At 45.2% G+C, this 23,235-nt stretch overlaps 1 protein-coding gene across 1 annotated transcript in view; it reads right to left on the minus strand.

Moving 5' to 3' along the window:
- SYN3 (synapsin III) overlaps positions 1-23,235 on the minus strand; it is a 278,381-nt gene that overhangs the window by 164,338 nt on the left and 90,808 nt on the right. Inside the window, 2 exon segments of the mRNA XM_075343799.1 lie at positions 1,694-1,853; positions 12,985-13,076. Of these exon segments, the coding sequence (XP_075199914.1) occupies positions 1,694-1,853; positions 12,985-13,076 (252 nt within the window).

Below are 23,235 nucleotides of genomic sequence, written 5' to 3' on the forward strand. Positions count from 1 at the left end.
CCTGGCGGCTGTGATTGGTTACAGTCAGACACACTGTCCCTCAGCGTGGGGGCTCATCTGACTGCAACCAATCACAGACACTGGTGGGCGGGGGAAGCAGTGAATATGCATGAGGCTAATGAGCGGCCCGGGAAGAAGAAAGAGAGGCCGCGGAAGCAATGTGAGCCTTCCCGGTGACCGGTGAGTATGAAGCGCTTGCTCCAACCCTTTTGTGCCGGATTCTGGTCCCCATAGACATAATATGGGGATCGGCATCTGGCGAGATACCGGGGATCAATCCCCCACCAACCCCGAGTCAGCGGGAGATTGATCTGCCAGTAAGGAGGCTCATTGATAACACTTGATGTAGCAGAGCTAAGTCCCAGGTGCTGCATTGTGGGCACACACATGGCGGTAGAGTTTCTTGCAGTCCTATGTAAATTCCCAGATAACACAGAGTGATATTCCCACACGTTGGGCCCACGACACACTCGGCTCTGCTACGTCCACACTGTGACCGGACGGCCCCTTTTAACCAGTGAGGTGCTCCTGCTTTCTGTCAGTCTCCTCTTACTAATCGCACGGGGCACAGACCTGGCTCATTATTCTTGGCAAGCGGGCAAAGGAAAAACATGGCTGCCAGCATCCGAGCGAGGCGGGAGCGTGACAGGGGGAAGCAAAACAAGCGCTTGTTTAGACTGGAGAGCGGGGACCGCTCTGTGCTATCAGCATCCCAAATCAGGGACCTGCGCCTCCTCCTGGGGGGCCGCACTCCCCGCTTCCCCTGCCACCAGGTCCAAACCCACCGGCCTGGATTACACCACTATACAGAAGCCCCCCACCAAGGACAAGATGTCACCTCTATAGGAGCTTCTTAGTTATAGAGCAGAATAGTGAGTGCAGCTCTGGAGTATAATACAGGAGATAACTCAGGATCATTAATGTAATGTATGTACACAGTGACTGCACCAGCAGAATAGTGAGTGCAGCTCTGGAGTACAATACAGGATGAGTAATGTATGTACACAGTGGCTGCACCAGCAGAATAGTGAGTGCAGCTCTGGAGCATAATACAGGAGGTAACTCAGGATCAGTAATGTAATGTATGTACACAGTGACTGCACCAGCAGAATAGTGAGTGTAGCTCTGGAGTATAATACAGGAGATAACTCAGGATCAGTAATGTAATGTAATGTACACAGTGACTGCAGCAGCAGAATAGTGTGTGCAGCTCTGGCGTATAATACAGGAGGTAACTCAGGATCAGTAATGTAATGTATGTACACAGTGACTGCAGCAGCAGAATAGTGAGTGCAGCTCTGGAGTATAATACAGGAGGTAACTCAGGATCAGTAATGTAATGTATGTACACAGTGACTGCAGCAGCAGAATAGTGAGTGCAGCTCTGGAGTATAATACAGGAGGTAACTCAGGATCAGTAATGTAATGTATGTACACAGTGACTGCACCAGCAGAATAGTGAGTGCAGCTCTGGAGTATAATACAGGAGGTAACTCAGGATCAGTAATGTAATGTATGTACACAGCGACTGCACCAGCAGAATAGTGAGCACAGCTCTGGAGTATAATACAGGAGGTAACTCAGGATCAGTAATGTAATGTATGTGCACAGTAACAATGATATATTTTGCCTTTATTTACACAATGGTTAAAGGGTGTGTAAACTTTTGAATTCTTTCACATCCTGTAGACACTCACCACCAGGGTTTGCTGCAGAAGTTGTAGATGGAGTACAGGGAGTTGACACTGGGGACCCCCCCGTACTGCAGCCCCATCACCAGGCTGCGGAAGTCCTCCCCCGGGGTCATGCTGTACGCGTGCTGCCGGATCAGAACGAAGTCCGGTTTGAAGGATCTGGAAGAGAAAAAGACTTGTGATGAGATCAGGGCTGGACGTGACCGATGCAGATGAGCGAGGCCCGGAGATTCGCCCCAGAGAGGAGCGGCGCACATCAGACTCCTCCTTACAGGAGCGGCGCACATCAGACTCCTCCTTACAGGAGCGGCGCACATCAGACTCCTCCTTACAGGAGCGGAGCACATCAGACTCCTCCTTACAGGAGCGGAGCACATCAGACTCCTCCTTACAGGAGCGGAGCACATCAGACTCCTCCTTACAGGAGCGGAGCACATCAGACTCCTCCTTACAGGAGCGGCGCACATCAGACTCCACCTTACAGGAGCGGAGCACATCAGACTCCTCCTTACAGGAGCGGAGCACATCAGACTCCTCCTTACAGGAGCGGAGCACATCAGACTCCTCCTTACAGGAGCGGAGCACATCAGACTCCTCCTTACAGGAGCGGAGCACATCAGACTCCTCCTTACAGGAGCGGAGCACATCAGACTCCTCCTTACAGGAGCGGAGCACATCAGACTCCTCCTTACAGGAGCGGAGCACATCAGACTCCACCTTACAGGAGCGGCGCACATCAGACTCCTCCTTACAGGAGCGGAGCACATCAGACTCCTCCTTACAGGAGCGGAGTACATCAGACTCCTCCTTACAGGAGTGGAGCACATCAGACTCCTCCTTACAGGAGCGGAGCACATCAGACTCCTCCTTACAGGAGCGGAGCACATCAGACTCCTCCTTACAGGAGCGGAGCACATCAGACTCCACCTTACAGGAGCGGTGCACATCAGACTCCTCCTTACAGGAGCGGAGCACATCAGACTCCTCCTTACAGGAGCGGAGCACATCAGACTCCTCCTTACAGGAGCGGAGCACATCAGACTCCACCTTACAGGAGCGGAGCACATCAGACTCCTCCTTACAGGAGCGGCGCACATCAGACTCCTCCTTACAGGAGCGGAGCACATCAGACTCCACCTTACAGGAGCGGAGCACATCAGACTCCACCTTACAGGAGCGGAGCACATCAGACTCCTCCTTACAGGAGCGGAGCACATCAGACTCCTCCTTACAGGAGCGGAGCACATCAGACTCCACCTTACAGGAGCGGAGCACATCAGACTCCTCCTTACAGGAGCGGAGCACATCAGACTCCTCCTTACAGGAGCGGAGCACATCAGACTCCTCCTTACAGGAGCGGCGCACATCAGACTCCTCCCTACAGGAGCGGAGCACATCAGACTCCTCCTTACAGGAGCGGAGCACATCAGACTCCTCCTTACAGGAGCGGAGCACATCAGACTCCTCCTTACAGGAGCGGCGCACATCAGACTCCTCCCTACAGGAGCGGAGCACATCAGACTCCTCCTTACAGGAGCGGAGCACATCAGACTCCTCCTTACAGGAGCGGCGCACATCAGACTCCACCTTACAGGAGCGGAGCACATCAGACTCCTCCTTACAGGAGCGGAGCACATCAGACTCCTCCTTACAGGAGCGGAGCACATCAGACTCCTCCTTACAGGAGCGGAGCACATCAGACTCCTCCTTACAGGAGCGGAGCACATCAGACTCCACCTTACAGGAGCGGAGCACATCAGACTCCTCCTTACAGGAGCGGAGTACATCAGACTCCTCCTTACAGGAGCGGAGCACATCAGACTCCTCCTTACAGGAGCGGAGCACATCAGACTCCACCTTACAGGAGCGGAGCACATCAGACTCCTCCTTACAGGAGCGGAGCACATCAGACTCCTCCTTACAGGAGCGGAGCACATCAGACTCCTCCTTACAGGAGCGGCGCACATCAGACTCCACCTTACAGGAGCGGAGCACATCAGACTCCTCCTTACAGGAGCGGAGCACATCAGACTCCTCCTTACAGGAGCGGAGCACATCAGACTCCTCCTTACAGGAGCGGAGCACATCAGACTCCTCCTTACAGGAGCGGAGTACATCAGACTCCTCCTTACAGGAGCGGAGCACATCAGACTCCTCCTTACAGGAGCGGAGCACATCAGACTCCTCCTTACAGGAGCGGAGCACATCAGACTCCTCCTTACAGGAGCGGAGCACATCAGACTCCTCCTTACAGGAGCGGAGCACATCAGACTCCTCCTTACAGGAGCGGAGCACATCAGACTCCTCCTTACAGGAGCGGAGCACATCAGACTCCTCCTTACAGGAGCGGAGCACATCAGACTCCTCCTTACAGGAGCGGAGCACATCAGACTCCTCCTTACAGGAGCGGCGCACATCAGACTCCTCCTTACAGGAGCGGAGCACATCAGACTCCTCCTTACAGGAGCGGAGCACATCAGACTCCACCTTACAGGAGCGGTGCACATCAGACTCCTCCTTACAGGAGCGGCGCACATCAGACTCCTCCTTACAGGAGCGGAGCACATCAGACTCCTCCTTACAGGAGCGGAGCACATCAGACTCCTCCTTACAGGAGCGGAGCACATCAGACTCCTCCTTACAGGAGCGGAGCACATCAGACTCCTCCTTACAGGAGCGGAGCACATCAGACTCCTCCTTACAGGAGCGGAGCACATCAGACTCCTCCTTACAGGAGCGGTGGACATCAGACTCCTCCTTACAGGAGCGGCGCACATCAGACTCCTCCTTACAGGAACGGAGCACATCAGACTCCTCCTTACAGGAGCGGAGCACATCAGACTCCTCCTTACAGGAGCGGAGCACATCAGACTCCTCCTTACAGGAGCGGAGTACATCAGACTCCTCCTTACAGGAGCGGAGCACATCAGACTCCTCCTTACAGGAGCGGAGCACATCAGACTCCTCCTTACAGGAGCGGAGCGGACACTTCTTGGCACTGACCTTGGGCTTCACCTGAGATTACTTTGGGGGTTCAGAGTCTGGAGCAGAGGAATGTGCGGGGGTCACTAATTTTAGCTTTTGGATTGATGCTATTTAAAGGGCAACACACCTGTGATAATGACAATGCTGCCCGTCCTGTGCGGGTGACATTGAGCCCTGCATCCTGGCACATTCTTCAGCCGGTGGAGGAAGCGCTGAGGAATGGGACATTTCCTGGAGGAAACACCGAGGCCGAGCCGCTGCAAAGTCACATGTACAGCTCCTGACAACCAGAAAAATCCCATGCAGACGTATTTACCATTCAGGGGCTGTGGAAAGCTGGGTGGAAATTCTACAGAATGTGCCTCAAATCCTGAGTGAAAGAAGAAAATCTTTCCGGAAGAAGGCGCAGGCCGAGAGGAAGGTGCAAATTCCTTCTTTATTTTTTACTACAGTCATAAAAGTCATAGTTTACACCCAAAAATTCCATGTGAGGTAAGATGTGAGGAGGCCAATAGCGCAGAAGAGGCCGGGGAGCAGGACGACAACAAAGAGGAGGCCGGGGAGGAGTCCGACAGCGCAGAGGAGGCCAAGGAGGAGGCCGACAGCGCAGATTAGGACAGGGAGGAGGCCAACAGCACAGAGGAGGCCAAGGAGGAGGCCGACAGCGCAGAGGAGGCCAAGGAGGAGGCCGACAGCGCAGAGGAGGACAGGGAGGAGGCCAACAGCACAGAGGAGGCCAAGGAGGAGGCCGACAGCGCAGAGGAGGCCAAGGAGGAGGCCGACAGCGCAGATTAGGACAGGGAGGAGGCCAACAGCACAGAGGAGGCCAAGGAGGAGGCCGACAGCGCAGAGGAGGCCAAGGAGGAGGCCGACAGCGCAGAGGAGGACAGGGAGGAGGCCAACAGCACAGAGGAGGCCAAGGAGGAGGCCGACAGCGCAGAGGAGGCCAAGGAGGAGGCCGACAGCGCAGAGGAGGCCGACAGCAAAGAGGAGCCCGACAGCACAGAGGAGGCCGACAGCACAGAGGAGGCCAAGGAGGAGGTCGACAGGGCAGTGGAGGCCGAGGAGGCCTGGGAAGAGGCCGACAGTGCAGAGGAGGCCAAATACGCAGAAGAGGCAGACAGCGTAGAGGAGGCCGGGGAGGAGGCCAACAGCGCAGAGGAGGAGGCCAACAGTGCAGAGGAGGAGGCCAACAGCGCAGAGGAGGAGGCCAACAGCGCAGAGGAGGCCGGGGAGGAGGCCGACAGTACAGGACAGGCGGAGGCTGCAGGAGTAAAGCGCTGAAGATCACAGGGGAGAAATGTACCCACTAATATCACTACACTCATATCTGATTGGTCATAGGAAACAGTCAGCAGGCAGGCACAGATCTGCCTCCAGTATTCCTCACTATGTGCTGCAGAGAATTAGATCCCCATATAGTAACAGCTTAACCCTCCGCCTCCCCGCACACAATCACAACACCACCTGATAGTGATGGAGTCACCCAGGAAATAAATACAAAATGCATCAACAGAAACTAATCTGCTTGTTGACAGTTTCCAGATACTTTTCTTTTTACTATATTACCAACTGTCTACAGATAAAATGTGATGAGGCATGTGACACTCAATCCCAAGGAAAGGGGCAGCAGGAGGGTCTGTCCATATATTACTGATCCCGAGTTACCTCCTGTATTATCCTCCAGAGCTGCACTCACTATTCTGCTGGTGCAGTCACTGTGTACATACATTACACTACTGATCCTGAGTTACCTCCTTTATTATACTCCAGAGCTGCACTCACTATTCTGCTGGTGCAGTCACTGTGCACATACATTACATTACTGATCCTGAGTTACCTCCTGTATTATCCTCCAGAGCTGCACTCACTATTCTGCTGGTGCAGTCACTGTGCACATACATTACATTACTGATCCTGAGTTACCCCCTGTATTATCCTCCAGAGCTGCACTCAGTATTCTGCTGGTGCAGTCACTGTGTACATACAGTACTGATCCTGAGTTACCTCCTGTATTATACTCCAGAGCTGCACTCACTATTCTGCTGGTGCAGTCACTGTGTACATACATTACATTACTGATCCTGAGTTACATCCTGTATTATACTCCAGAGCTGCACTCACTATTCTGCTGGTGCAGTCACTGTGTACATACATTACATTACTGATCCTGAGTTACCGCCTGTATTATACTCCAGAGCTGCACTCACTATTCTGCTGGTGCAGTCACTGTGTACATACATTACTGATCCGGAGTTCCCTCCTGTATTATACTCCAGAGCTGCACTCACTATTCTGCTGGTGCAGTCACTGTGTACATACATTATATTACTGATCCTGAGTTACCTCCTGTATTATACTCCAGAGCTGCACTCACTATTCTGCTGGTGCAGCCACTGTGTATATACATTACATTACTGATCCTGAGTTACCCCCTGTATTATACTCCAGAGCTGCACTCACTATTCTGCTGGTGCAGTCACTGTGTACATACATTACTGATCCTGTATTATACTCCAGAGCTGGAAACCATAGTAACCCGCAGGTATCCTTCTTGCTGACGGTTTCCAGGGTCTTGATGAGCGCTTGCTTTACATTTGAAGCCTCTATGGCTGGAGCTTCACTATATGGACGGTGGTCACAGAGGACCACCTGGGCCGCTCTCTTAGAGGGTCCCCTCCCAGGCGATCAGCTGTGGTGCCGTGTCCCTGTATCACTATGCTATAGGCAGATCTAATCTTAATCAGAGAGATGTCACGTTTTGGCAGTAAGGTGAGCAGAGCTGCAGTGTAAAGCAGAGTGGCAGGAAATGACACAAGCTCCTATGGGGCGGCGATTTTTATGTTGCTCTATCGCCCGCCCAATAGTGGGAAATATTTGGTTAAATTCTAAACACTTTAGCCTTATTGCGGCAGAGCCGAGGTAGATTGGGAAGTTTTCACGCCCCGTCCTGAACCCCCCCCCCCCCCACCCCACCCCCCCCCCCCCCCCCCCCCGTCGTCGGGGTCACACTTCCCTTTTTGTGTGATCTGTTTATTCTGTAAACTCCCCCGAGACGCCTGAGACCTGCGGGTTATTTCTAAATAAATTCTCCAGTGAGGGGTCGGCAGGAGCCTACAGGCCCGGACCCCGTATACAGGGTGATGCCATACTGTGCAGCTTCATAATACCGCCATCCCCTGGGACGCCCGCATTCACTGTGACAGGACCCTCCATAAAGGCAGTGGATTTACTCGCTGTATGGGGCAATTACGGCACATCTGAGCACGGTGTATAGCGGCAGTATAATCTGCGCACTGTGCTTTGGTAGTATATGAGAACTGTATAGCGGTATGGGTAATATCACTATATTGCACTATTATTTAGAGACGACATGGCGGTCATACATGGGCACTTCTATTGGCCTCGGTTCAAGACAAGAGCGGGGACCGGGAGGCGAGGAACGGCAGACGCTCCGGGGAGGCGAGGAACGGCAGACGCTCCAGGGAGGCGAGGAACGGCAGACGCTCCGGGGAGGTGAGGAACGGTAGACGCTCCGGGGAGGCGAGGAACGGCAGAGGCTCCGGGGAGGCGAGGAACGGCAGACGCTCCGGGGAGGCGAGGAACGGCAGAGGCTCCGGGGAGGCGGGGAACGGCAGACGCTCCGGGGAGGCGAGGAACGGTAGACGCTCCGGGGAGGCGAGGAACGGCAGAGGCTCCGGGGAGGCGAGGAACGGCAGACGCTCCGGGGAGGCGAAGAACGGCAGACGCTCCGGGGAGGCGAGGAACGGCAGACGCTCCGGGGAGGCGAGGAACGGCAGACGCTCCGGGGAGGCGAGGAACGGGAGACGCTCCGGGGAGACGAGGAACGGCAGAGGCTCCGGGGAGGCGAGGAACGGCAGACGCTCCGGGGAGGCGAGGAACGGCAGAGGCTCCGGGGAGGCGAGGAACGGCAGAAGCTCCGGGGAGGCGAGGAACGGCAGAGGCTCCGGGGAGGCGAGGAACGGCAGAGGCTCCGGGGAGGCGAGGAACGGCAGAGGCTCCGGGGAGGCGAGGAACGGCAGAGGCTCCGGGGAGGCGAGGAACGGCAGACGCTCCGGGGAGGCGAGGAACGGCAGAGGCTCCGGGGAGGCGGGGAACGGCAGAGGCTCCGGGGAGGCAGGGAACGGCAGAGGCTCCGGGGAGGCGGGGAACGACAGAGGCTCCGGGGAGGCGGGGAACTGCAGAGGCTCCGGGGAGGCGAGGAACGGCAGAGGCTCCGGGGAGGCGAGGAACGGCAGACGCTCCGGGGAGGCGGGGAACGGCAGAGGCTCCGGGGAGGCGGGGAACGGCAGAGGCTCCGGGGAGGCGGGGAACGGCAAAGGCTCCGGGGAGGCGGGGAACGGCAGAGGCTCCGGGGAGGCGGGGAACGGCAGACGCTCCGGGGAGGCGGGGAACGGCAGAGGCTCCGGGGAGGCGAGGAACGGCAGAGGCTCCGGGGAGACGAGGAACGGCAGAGGCTCCGGGGAGGCGAGGAACGGCAGACGCTCCGGGGAGAGGATCCATTCATCACAATGGGATCTTCCCACTGACGCAGCACTAATTAGTAGGGAAACAGAAACCCCAGAACTTACGGTGGTGTCGGGAAAAAGGACATGGTGCCGGAGGGAGGACATAGTTCAGGAAGGAGGACGTGGTGTCGGGGGTAAGGATGTGGTGTTGGGAAGGAAGACTCGGCGCCGGGAAGGAAGACTCGGCGCCGGGAAGGAAGACTCGGTGCCGGGAAAGAAGACTCGGTGCCGGGAAGGAAGACTCGGTGCCGGGAAGGAAGACTCGGTGCCGGGAAGGAGGACTTGGTGCCGGGGAGGAGGACTTGGTGTCGGGAAGGAGGACTCGGTGTCGGGAAGGAGGACTCGGTGTCGGGAAGGAGGACTCGGTGTCGGGAAGGAGGACTCGGTGTCGGGAAGGAGGACTTGGTGTCGGGAAGGAGGACTCGGTGTCGGGGGGGAAGATGTGGTACCGGGCAGGCGTGCAAGGACGGGATTAGCTGGAATGCTCCGGGCTCGGACTATGAGTCCTATATTAGGAGACCTTCCTGCTTCTGGTTTTCGAGGACGATATAATGGAGGGTTTGATCCCGGGGGTCTCGGTCTGTGATTTTTAACCTATTGAGTGCTGTGACATTGACTGAGATATGGCCGAAATGATATTTTTTCATGAGATTTCAGGTATACTCATTAGATTTCGGCTGCCGCCTATACGGATGCCCTGATGTTTCTCCATTTCCCTAATGGCCTATGGGGAGACGGATGGGTCGCTGGATTTCGATATGCCCAGTCTTTTTGCCTCTGCAGTGCCGCTATACTAAGATTACCTTCATAAAAATGCTTAAAATGTAAAAAAAAACGCAATAAAAAGTAAAGAAGAAAAAGTAGTCGCAATATGAGGAGCGGAGAGTGAACCTCCAAGTGATGAGACCCAGCCACGGATACAACAAATTCGAGGGTCTGACCTCCGGGACCCCCACTGACCCCGTATATCATGGTTTAAAGGGGGGCTTTTCTGGTCGGGGCACCGCACACCCTCGGGATGGGGGTCAGACCTCACCCAATCATAAAGCCTTTCCTAGAGCTATATCATCATTTTCTAAGACGTCAAATCCCCTTTAAGACGTCAGACACATGAATGATCTGTTCGGGCCCAATCACTTATTCTACAGCCTACATTGTCAGGAGCAGTGGAGGTCGGAGGTCAGAGGTCGGACCCCCGCATTCTCCTAGCGTCACACCCTGTCCTGGGTCCGGGGCGCTGCTCCCCTCACCACAGTCACCCGCACTATCCTGTGTTCCACGTCCAGCTTTGCAAGTGGCGAGGTCTGCTCCCTTGTAATGAGCTTCCTCGGCCTGTATGAGGCCTAGAAATACACACACAACAACCTACTCAGCCAGGACCTCTGCTACCTGTCACGTCTGCAGCCTGCCTGCGGCTTCCAGTATGGCTGCTCCCTGTTCCTGGGCTTCCAGGACCTCTGCTTCATGCCTGCAGTTTCCATGATATCCCATGTCTTCATGCAGCTTACAGTACCTCTGCCACCTGTCTCTGGTCTCCAGAATGTCTCCTGTCTGCCTGTGGTTTCCAGTACCTCTGCTACCTGTTCATGGTCTTCCAATACCTCTGCTACCTGTTTGCAGTCCCCAAGACATCTCCTATCTTCTTGTGGCTTCCAGTATTTCTGCAACTTGTTCCCAGTCTTCCTGTACCTGTGCTACCTGTCTGCCATCTCCCAGACGTCTCCTCTCTGCCTGCGGCTTCCAGTACCTGTGCTACCTGTCTACCATCTCCCAGACGTCTCCTCTCTGCCTGCGGCTTCCAGTACCTGTGCTGTCTTCCATCTCCCAGACGTCTCCTATCTGCCTGCAGCTTCCACTACCTGTGCTACCTGTCTGCCATCTCCCAGATGTCTGTCTGTCTGAGGCTTCCAGTACCTGTGCTGCCTGTCTGCCATCTCCCAGACGTCTCCTCTCTGCCTGCAGCTTCCAGTACCTGTGCTACCTGTCTGCCACCTCCCAGACGTCTCCTCTCTGCCTGCGGCTTCCAGTACCTGTGCTACCTGTCTACCATCTCCCAGACGTCTCCTCTCTGCCTGCGGCTTCCAGTACCTGTGCTGTCTTCCATCTCCCAGACGTCTCCTCTCTGCCTGCGGCTTCCAGTACCTGTGCTACCTGTCTACCATCTCCAAGACGTCTCCTCTTTGCCTGCGGCTTCCAGTACCTGTGCTGTCTTCCATCTCCCAGACGTTTCCTATCTGCCTGCGGCTTCCACTACCTGTGCTGTCTTCCATCTCCCAGACGTCTCCTATCTGCCTGCAGCTTCCACTACCTGTGCTACCTGTCTGCCATCTCCCAGATGTCTGTCTGCCTGAGGCTTCCAGTACCTGTGCTACCTGTCTGCCATCTCCCAGACGTCTCCTCTCTGCCTGAGGCTTCCAGTACCTGTGCTGCCTGTCTGCCATCTCCCAGACGTCTCCTATCTGCCTGCAGCTTCCAGTACCTGTGCTGTCTTCCATCTCCCAGACGTTTCCTGTCTGCCTGCGGCTTCCAGTTCTTTTCCTAATTGTCTGCCGTCTCCAGAACGTCTCCTATCTGCTTGCGGCTTCTAGTATCTCTGCTACCTGTCTGCCATCTCCCAGATGTCTGTCTGCCTGAGGCTTCCACTACCTGTGCTGCCTGTCTGCCATCTCCCAGACGTCTCCTCTCTGCCTGCGGCTTCCAGTACCTGTGCTGTCTTCCATCTCCCAGACGTCTCCTATCTGCCTGCAGCTTCCACTACCTGTGCTACCTGTCTGCCATCTCCCAGATATCTGTCTGCCTGAGGCTTCCAGTACCTGTGCTGCCTGTCTGCCATCTCCCAGACGTCTCCTCTGTGCCTGCGGCTTCCAGTACCTGGGCTACCTGTCTGCCATCTCCCAGATGTCTGTCTGCCTGAGGCTTCCAGTACCTGTGCTACCTGTCTGCCATCTCCCAGACGTCTCCTCTCTGCCTGAGGCTTCCAGTACCTGTGCTGCCTGTCTTCCATCTCCCAGACGTTTCCTATCTGCCTGCAGCTTCCAGTACCTGTGCTGTCTGCCATCTCCCAGATGTCTATTATCTGCCTGCGGCTTCCAGTTCTTCTCCTAACTGTCTGCCGTCTCCAGGACGTCTCTGGTCTGTTTGTGCATTCTAGCACTTCTCCTGCCTGTCTGCCGTCTCCAGGATGTCTCCTATCTGCCTGTAGCTTCCAGGACCTCTGCTACCTGTCTGCAATCTCCAGGACATCTCCTGTTGCCCACGTGCATCCACTACCTGCTGCACCAACGCTCTTGGCCTATAAGCCCACCGGGACTTTGGGCTTAGCAGTTCCACCTCACCTAGAGAGCCTAACATCTAACAAAATCCTATACCCATAATTTGAATTCCATGCGGGATCTTATGTGCTGATTATAGCTTCATTTATCTGGATAATAACAAGTTTCCTATAGGTGAAAAGGTAGAATTTTACACTATATCTTCCAATAGCCTCCACTAGGGGGAGCTCACTGCATACAAGTCGTTAAAGGCTTTCATGTAAAACTGTTTGCTCTTGAGCTCCCTCTAGTGGTGGCCGAAGGTAGAACATTTTTTTTTATCATAAAATTTTCTATTGTAAAGCTCAGAAGACCCAAAGGTGAACATGTCAGACGCTAATGTGTAACTGTTTTGTGTTGTTTTAGTTTTGGAGACAGGCATTAAATTTAAAGAAAAAAAAATGTAAAATTGGTGTGAACGCAGCAAAGCAAAATATCATGTGACCCTTCCAGAGCTCCTCCTACCTGACTACCTTGGTGCCGTTCCTCACGACTTGCATATCCACCATGCAGCCGCCATTCACATACGACGCCAGGTTCAGCTCCGAGAACTCGGCCTGAAGAAAGAAAGAAAACAAGGTCTCAGATTTCTGCTCCGGAGGCGTGAAATATGTCTGACAACCAGGCAAGGAATGGTGGTGATTCTGGTTGTCACCGAGGCTCCGAAGACTCAGAATTAACAGGAAATAGCGGAGAATGTTTGATTTATTTTAATTAAACTGTTTCATAAACTTCCCCTTAAAGTGAAAAATATAAACCCAGAGGGGACTACATTGTGTCCTGCTCCAGCCGCTCCACAGGAAAGAGTGAGTGCATCCTGCGAGGACGTGTCCACCGCTGCTAAATATACACATTACACGCGGTGTCATCCGCTGCCAGCAACTTCTGCAGAGAATCATCTGCATTTACACACAGCGCAGGATGAGTGCACGACAGCACCGACACCGCAACCTGCAACCATGATCAAAGGGGCGATCTACAGTAGACAGGGAGCGAGCAAATCAGATACTGCCCCTATGTACAGGAATATAACTGCTATAATACTGCTCCTATGTACAAGAATATAACTACTATAATACTGCCCCTATGTACAAGAATATAACTACTACAATACTGCCCCTATGTACAAGAATATAACTACTATAATACTGCCCCTATGTGCAAGAATATAACTACTATAATACTGCCGCTATGTACAAGAATATAACTACTATAATACTGCCGCTATGTACAAGAATATAACTACTATAATACTGCCCCCTATGTACAAGAATATAACTACTATAATACTGCCCCCTATGTACAGGAATATAACTACTATAATACTGCCCCTATGTACAAGAATATAACTACTATAATACTGCCCCTATGTACAAGAATATAACTGCTATAATACTGCTCCTATGTACAAGAATATAACTACTATAATACTGCCCCCTATGTACAGGAATATAACTGCTATAATACTGCTCCTATGTACAAGAATATAACTACTATAATACTGCCCCTATGTACAAGAATATAACTACTATAATACTGCTCCTATGTACAAGAATATAACTACTATAATACTGCCCCCTATGTACAGGAATATAACTGCTATAATACTGCTCCTATGTACAAGAATATAACTACTATAATACTGCCCCTATGTACAAGAATATAACTACTATAATACTGCTCCTATGTACAAGAATATAACTACTATAATACTGCCCCTATGTACAAGAATATAACTACTATAATACTGCCCCTATGTACAAGAATATAACTACTATAATACTGCCCCTATGTACAAGAATATAACTACTATAATACTGCCCCCTATGTACAAGAATATAACTACTATAATACTGCCCCTAGGTACAAGAATATAACTACTATAATACTGCCCCCTATGTACAAGAATATAACTACTATAATACTGCCCCCTATGAACAAGAATATAACTACTATAATACTGCTCCTATGTACAAGAATATAACTACTATAATACTGCCCCCTATGTACAAGAATATAACTACTATAATACTGCCCCCTATGTACAAGAATATTGCTACTATAATACTGCCCCTATGTACAAGAATATAACTACTATAATACTGCACCTATGTACAAGAATATAACTACTATAATACTGCCCCTATGTACAAGAATATAACTACTATAATACTGCTCCTATGTACAAGAATATAACTACTATAATACTGCTCCTATGTATAAGAATATAGCTACTATAATACTGCCCCCTATGTATAAGAATATAACTACTATAATACTGCCCCTATGTACAAGAATATAACTACTATAATACTGCCCCTATGTACAAGAATATAACTACTATAATACTGCCCCCTATGTACAAGAATATAACTACTATAATACTGCCCCTATATACAAGAATATAACTACTATAATACTGCCCCCTATGTACAAGAATCTAACTACTATAATACTGCCCCCTATGTACAAGAATATAACTACTATAATACTGCCCCCTATGTACAAGAATATAACTACTATAATACTGCCCCCTATGTACAAGAATATAACTACTATAATACTGCCCCTATATACAAGAATATAACTACTATAATACTGCTCCAATGTATAAGAATATAACTACTATAATACTGCCACCTATGTACAAGAATATAACTACTATAATACTGCCCCCCATGTACAAGAATATAACTACTATAATACTGCCCCTATGTACAAGAATATAGCTACTATAATACTGCCCCTATGTACAAGAATATAACTACTATAATACTGCCCCCTATGTACAAGAATATAACTACTATAATACTGCTCCTATGTACAAGAATATAGCTACTATAATACTGCCCCCTATGTACAAGAATATAACTACTATAATACTGCCCCCTATGTACAAGAATATAACTACTATAATACTGCCCCTATATACAAGAATATAACTGCTATAATACTGCTCCTATGTACAAGAATATAACTACTATAATACTGCTCCTATGTACAAGAATATAGCTACTATAATACTGCCCCCTATATACAAAAATATAACTACTATAATACTGCTCCTATGTACAAGAATATAACTACTATAATACTGCCCTCATGTACAAGAATATAGCTACTATAATACTGCCCCTATGTACAAGAATATAGCTACTATAATACTGCCCCCTATGTACAAGAATATAACTACTATAATACTGCTCCTATGTACAAGAATATAACTACTATAATACTGCTCCTATGTATAAGAATATAACTACTATAATACTGCCCCTATGTACAAGAATATAGCTACTATAATACTGCCCCTATGTACAAGAATATAGCTACTATAATACTGCCCCCTATGTACAAGAATATAACTACTATAATACTGCTCCTATGTACAAGAATATAACTACTATAATACTGCTCCTATGTATAAGAATATAGCTACTATAATACTGCCCCCTATGTATAAGAATATAACTACTATAATACTGCCCCTATGTACAAGAATATAACTACTATAATACTGCCCCCTATGTACAAGAATCTAACTACTATAATACTGCCCCCTATGTACAAGAATATAACTACTATAATACTGCCCCTATGTACAAGAATATAACTACTATAATACTGCTCCTATGTACAAGAATATAACTACTATAATACTGCCCCCTATGTACAAGAATATAACTACTATAATACTGCCCCTATATACAAGAATATAACTACTATAATACTGCTCCTATGTACAAGAATATAACTACTATAATAATGCCTCTATGTACAAGAATATAACTACCATAATACTGCCCCTATGTACAAGAATATAACTACTATAATACTGCCTCTATGTACAAGAATATAACTACTATAATACTGCCTCTATGTACAAGAATATAACTACTATAATACTGCCTCTATGTACAAGAATATAACTACTATAATACTGCTCCTATGTATACGAATATAACTGCTATAATACTGCTCCTATGTACAAGAATATAGCTACTATAATACTGCCCCCTATATACAAGAATATAACTACTATAATACTGCTCCTATGTACAAGAATATAACTACTATAATACTGCTCCTATATACAAGAATATAGCTACTATAATACTGCCCCCTATATACAAGAATATAACTACTATAATACTGCTCCTATGTACAAGAATATAACTACTATAATACTGCCCCTATGTACAAGAATATAGCTACTATAATACTGCCCCTATGTACAAGAATATAGCTACTATAATACTGCCCCCTATGTACAAGAATATAACTACTATAATACTGCTCCTATGTACAAGAATATAACTACTATAATACTGCTCCTATGTATAAGAATATAACTACTATAATACTGCCCCTATGTACAAGAATATAGCTACTATAATACTGCCCCTATGTACAAGAATATAGCTACTATAATACTGCCCCCTATGTACAAGAATATAACTACTATAATACTGCTCCTATGTACAAGAATATAACTACTATAATACTGCTCCTATGTATAAGAATATAGCTACTATAATACTGCCCCCTATGTATAAGAATATAACTACTATAATACTGCCCCTATGTACAAGAATATAACTACTATAATACTGCCCCCTATGTACAAGAATCTAACTACTATAATACTGCCCCCTATGTACAAGAATATAACTACTATAATACTGCCCCTATGTACAAGAATATAACTACTATAATACTGCTCCTATGTACAAGAATATAACTACTATAATACTGCCCCCTATGTACAAGAATATAACTACTATAATACTGCCCCTATATACAAGAATATAACTACTATAATACTGCTCCTATGTACAAGAATATAACTACTATAATAATGCCTCTATGTACAAGAATATAACTACCATAATATTGCCCCTATGTACAAGAATATAACTACTATAATACTGCCTCTATGTACAAGAATATAACTACTATAATACTGCCTCTATGTACAAGAATATAACTACTATAATACTGCCTCTATGTACAAGAATATAACTACTATAATACTGCCCCTATGTACAAGAATATAACTACTATAATACTGCCCCTATGTACAAGAATATAACTACTATAATACTGCCCCTATGTACAAGAATATAACTACTATAATACTGCCCCCTATGTACAAGAATATAACTACTATAATACTGCCCCTATGTACAAGAATATAACTACTATAATACTGCCCCCTATGTACAGGAATATAACTACTATAATACTGCCCCTATGTACAAGAATATAACTACTATAATACTGCCTCTATGTACAAGAATATAACTACTATAATACTGCTCCTATGTATACGAATATAACTGCTATAATACTGCCCCTATGTACAAGAATATAACTACTATAATACTGCCCCTATGTACAAGAATATAACTACTATAATACTGCCCCTATGTACAAGAATATAACTACTATAATACTGCCCCCTATGTACAAGAATATAACTACTATAATACTGCCCCTATGTACAAGAATATAACTACTATAATACTGCCCCCTATGTACAAGAATATAACTACTATAATACTGCTCCTATGTACAAGAATATAACTACTATAATACTGCCCCTATGTACAAGAATATAACTACTATAATACTGCCCCTATGTACAAGAATATAACTACTATAATACTGCCCCCTATGTACAAGAATATAACTGCTATAATACTGCCCCCTATGTACAAGAGTATAACTACTATAATACTCCCCCTATGTACAGGAATATAACTACTATAATACTGCCACCTATGTACAATAATATAACTACCATAATACTGCCCCTATGTACAGGAATATAACTGCTATAATACTGCCCCCTATGTACAAGAATATAAGTACTATAATACTGCCCCTATGTACAGGAATATAACTACTATAATACTGCCCCTATGTACAGGAATATAACTACTATAATACTGCCACCTATGTACAAGAATATAACTACTATAATACTGCCCCTATGTACAAGAATATAACTACTATAATACTGCCCCCTATGTACAAGAATATAACTACTATAATACTGCCCCCTATGTACAAGAATATAACTACTATAATACTGCCCTTATATACAAGAATATAACTACTATAATACTGCCCCTATGTACAAGAATATAACTACTATAATACTGCTCCTATGTATAAGAATATAACTACTATAATACTGCCACCTATGTACAAGAATATAACTACTATAATACTGCCATCTATGTACAAGAATATAACTACTATAATACTGCCCCTATGTACAGGAATATAACTACTATAATACTGCCCCTATGTACAAGAATATAACTACTATAATACTGCCCCCTATGTACAAGAATATAACTACTATAATACTGCCCCTATGTACAAGAATATAACTACTATAATACTGCTCCCTATGTACAAGAATATAACTACTATAATACTGCCTCTATGTACAAGAATATAACTACTATAATACTGCCTGCTATGTACAGGAATATAACTACTATAATACTGCCCCTATGTACAAGAATATAACTACTATAATACTGCCTCTATGTACAAGAATATAACTACTATAATACTGCCTGCTATGTACAGGAATATAACTACTATAATACTGCCCCTATGTACAAGAATATAACTACTATAATACTGCCTCTATGTACAAGAATATAACTACTATAATACTGCCTCTATGTACAAGAATATAACTACTATAATACTGCTCCTATGTATAAGAATATAACTACTATAATACTGCCCCTATGTACAAGAATATAACTACTATAATACTGCCCCTATGTACAAGAATATAACTACTATAATACTGCCCCTATGTACAAGAATATAACTATTATAATACTGCCCCCTATGTACAAGAATATAACTACTATAATACTGCTTCTATGTACAAGAATATAACTACTATAATACTGCCCCTATGTACAAGAATATAACTACTATAATACTGCCCCTATGTACAAGAATATAACTACTATAATACTGCCCCCTATGTACAAGAATATAACTGCTATAATACTGCCCCCTATGTACAAGAGTATAACTACTATAATACTGCCCCCTATGTACAAGAATATAACTGCTATAATACTGCCCCCTATGTACAAGAGTATAACTACTATAATACTGCCCCCTATGTACAAGAATATAACTGCTATAATACTGCCCCCTATGTACAAGAATATAACTACTATAATACTGCTTCTATGTACAAGAATATAACTACTATAATACTGCCCCTATGTACAAGAATATAACTACTATAATACTGCCCCTATGTACAAGAATATAACTACTATAATACTGCCCCTATGTACAAGAATATAACTACTATAATACTACCCCCTATGTACAGGAATATAACTACTATAATACTGCCACCTATGTACAAGAATATAACTACCATAATACTGCCCCTATGTACAGGAATATAACTGCTATAATACTGCCCCCTATGTACAAGAATATAACTACTATAATACTGCCCCCTATGTACAAGAATATAACTACTATAATACTGCCCCCTATGTACAGGAATATAACTGCTATAATACTGCCCCCTATGTACAAGAGTATAACTACTATAATACTCCCCCTATGTACAGGAATATAACTACTATAATACTGCCACCTATGTACAAGAATATAACTACCATAATACTGCCCCTATGTACAGGAATATAACTGCTATAATACTGCCCCCTATGTACAAGAATATAAGTACTATAATACTGCCCCTATGTACAGGAATATAACTACTATAATACTGCCCCTATGTACAGGAATATAACTACTATAATACTGCCACCTATGTACAAGAATATAACTACTATAATACTGCCCCTATGTACAGGAATATAACTACTATAATACTGCCACCTATGTACAAGAATATAACTACCATAATACTGCCCCTATGTACAGGAATATAACTGCTATAATACTGCCCCCTATGTACAAGAATATAAGTACTATAATACTGCCCCTATGTACAGGAATATAACTACTATAATACTGCCCCTATCTACAGGAATATAACTACTATAATACTGCCACCTATGTACAAGAATATAACTACTATAATACTGCCCCTATGTACAAGAAAATAACTACTATAATACTGCCCCCTATGTACAAGAATATAACTACTATAATACTGCCCCCTATGTACAAGAATATAACTACTATAATACTGCCCCCTATGTACAAGAATATAACTACTATAATACTGCCCTTATATACAAGAATATAACTACTATAATAGTGCCCCTATGTACAAGAATATAACTACTATAATACTGCTCCTATGTATAAGAATATAACTACTATAATACTGCCACCTATGTACAAGAATATAACTACTATAATACTGCCAAGTATGTACAAGAATATAACTACTATAATACTGCCCCTATGTACAGGAATATAACTACTATAATACTGCCCCTATGTACAAGAATATAACTACTATAATACTGCCCCCTATGTACAAGAATATAACTACTATAACACTGCCCCTATGTACAAGAATATAACTACTATAATACTGCTCCCTATGTACAAGAATATAACTACTATAATACTGCCTCTATGTACAAGAATATAACTACTATAATACTGCCTGCTATGTACAGGAATATAACTACTATAATACTGCCCCTATGTACAAGAATATAACTACTATAATACTGCCTCTATGTACAAGAATATAACTACTATAATACTGCCTGCTATGTACAGGCATATAACTACTATAATACTGCCCCTATGTACAAGAATATAACTACTATAATACTGCCTCTATGTACAAGAATATAACTACTGTAATACTGCCTCTAGGTACAAGAATATAACTACTATAATACTGCTCCTATGTACAAGAATATAACTACTATAATACTGCTCCTATGTATAAGAATATAACTACTATAATACTGCCCCTATGTACAAGAATATAACTACTATAATACTGCCCCTATGTACAAGAATATAACTACTATAATACTGCCCCTATGTACAAGAATATAACTACTATAATACTGCCCCCTATGTACAAGAATATAACTACTATAATACTGCCCCTATGTACAAGAATATAACTACTATAATACTGCCCCCTATGTACAAGAATATAACTACTATAATACTGCTTCTATGTTTAAGAATATAACTACTATAATACTGCCCCTATGTACAAGAATATAACTACTATAATACTGCCCCTATGTACAAGAATATAACTACTATAATACTGCCCCTATGTACAAGAATATAACTACTATAATACTGCCCCTATGTACAAGAATATAACTACTATAATACTGCCCCCTATGTACAAGAATATAACTGCTATAATACTGCCCCCTATGTACAAGAGTATAACTACTATAATACTGCCCCCTATGTACAAGAATATAACTGCTATAATACTGCCCCCTATGTACAAGAATATAACTGCTATAATACTGCCCCTATGTACAAGAATATAACTACTATAATACTGCCCCCTATGTACAAGAATATAACTGCTATAATACTGCCCCCTATGTACAAGAATATAACTACTATAATACTGCTTCTATGTACAAGAATATAACTACTATAATACTGCCCCTATGTACAAGAATATAACTACTATAATACTGCCCCTATGTACAAGAATATAACTACTATAATACTGCCCCTATGTACAAGAATATAACTACTATAATACTGCCCCCTATGTACAGGAATATAACTACTATAATACTGCCCCCTATGTACAGGAATATAACTACTATAATACTGCCACCTATGTACAAGAATATAACTACCATAATACTGCCCCTATGTACAGGAATATAACTGCTATAATACTGCCCCCTATGTACAAGAATATAACTACTATAATACTGCCCCCTATGTACAAGAATATAACTACTATAATACTGCCCCCTATGTACAGGAATATAACTACTATAATACTGCCACCTATGTACAAGAATATAACTACCATAATACTGCCCCTATGTACAGGAATATAACTGCTATAATACTGCCCCCTATGTACAAGAATATAACTACTATAATACTGCCCCCTATGTACAAGAATATAACTACTATAATACTGCCCCCTATGTACAGGAATATAACTGCTATAATACTGCCCCCCTATGTACAAGAGTATAACTACTATAATACTGCCCCTATGTACAGGAATATAACTGCTATAATACTGCCACCTATGTACAAGAATATAACTACTATAATACTGCCCCCTATGTACAAGAATATAACTACTATAATACTGCTACCTATGTACAAGAATATAACTACTATAATACTGCCCCTATGTACAGGAATATAACTACTGTAATACTGCCTGCTATGTACAGGAATATAACTACTATAATACTGCCCCTATGTACAGGAATATAACTACTATAATACTGCCCCTATGTACAGGAATATAACTACTATAATACTGCCCCTATGTACAGGAATATAACTACTATAATACTGCCCCTATGTACAAGAATATAACTACTATAATACTGCTCCCTATGTACAGGAATATAACTACTATAATACTGCCCCTATGTACAGGAATATAACTACTATAATACTGCCCCTATGTACAAGAATATAACTACTATAATACTGCTCCTATGTACAAGAATATAACTACTATAATACTGCTGCTATGTA

This window comes from Anomaloglossus baeobatrachus, chromosome 4 (assembly GCF_048569485.1).
Source record: "Anomaloglossus baeobatrachus isolate aAnoBae1 chromosome 4, aAnoBae1.hap1, whole genome shotgun sequence".
Classification (NCBI taxonomy): Eukaryota; Metazoa; Chordata; class Amphibia; order Anura; family Aromobatidae; genus Anomaloglossus; species Anomaloglossus baeobatrachus.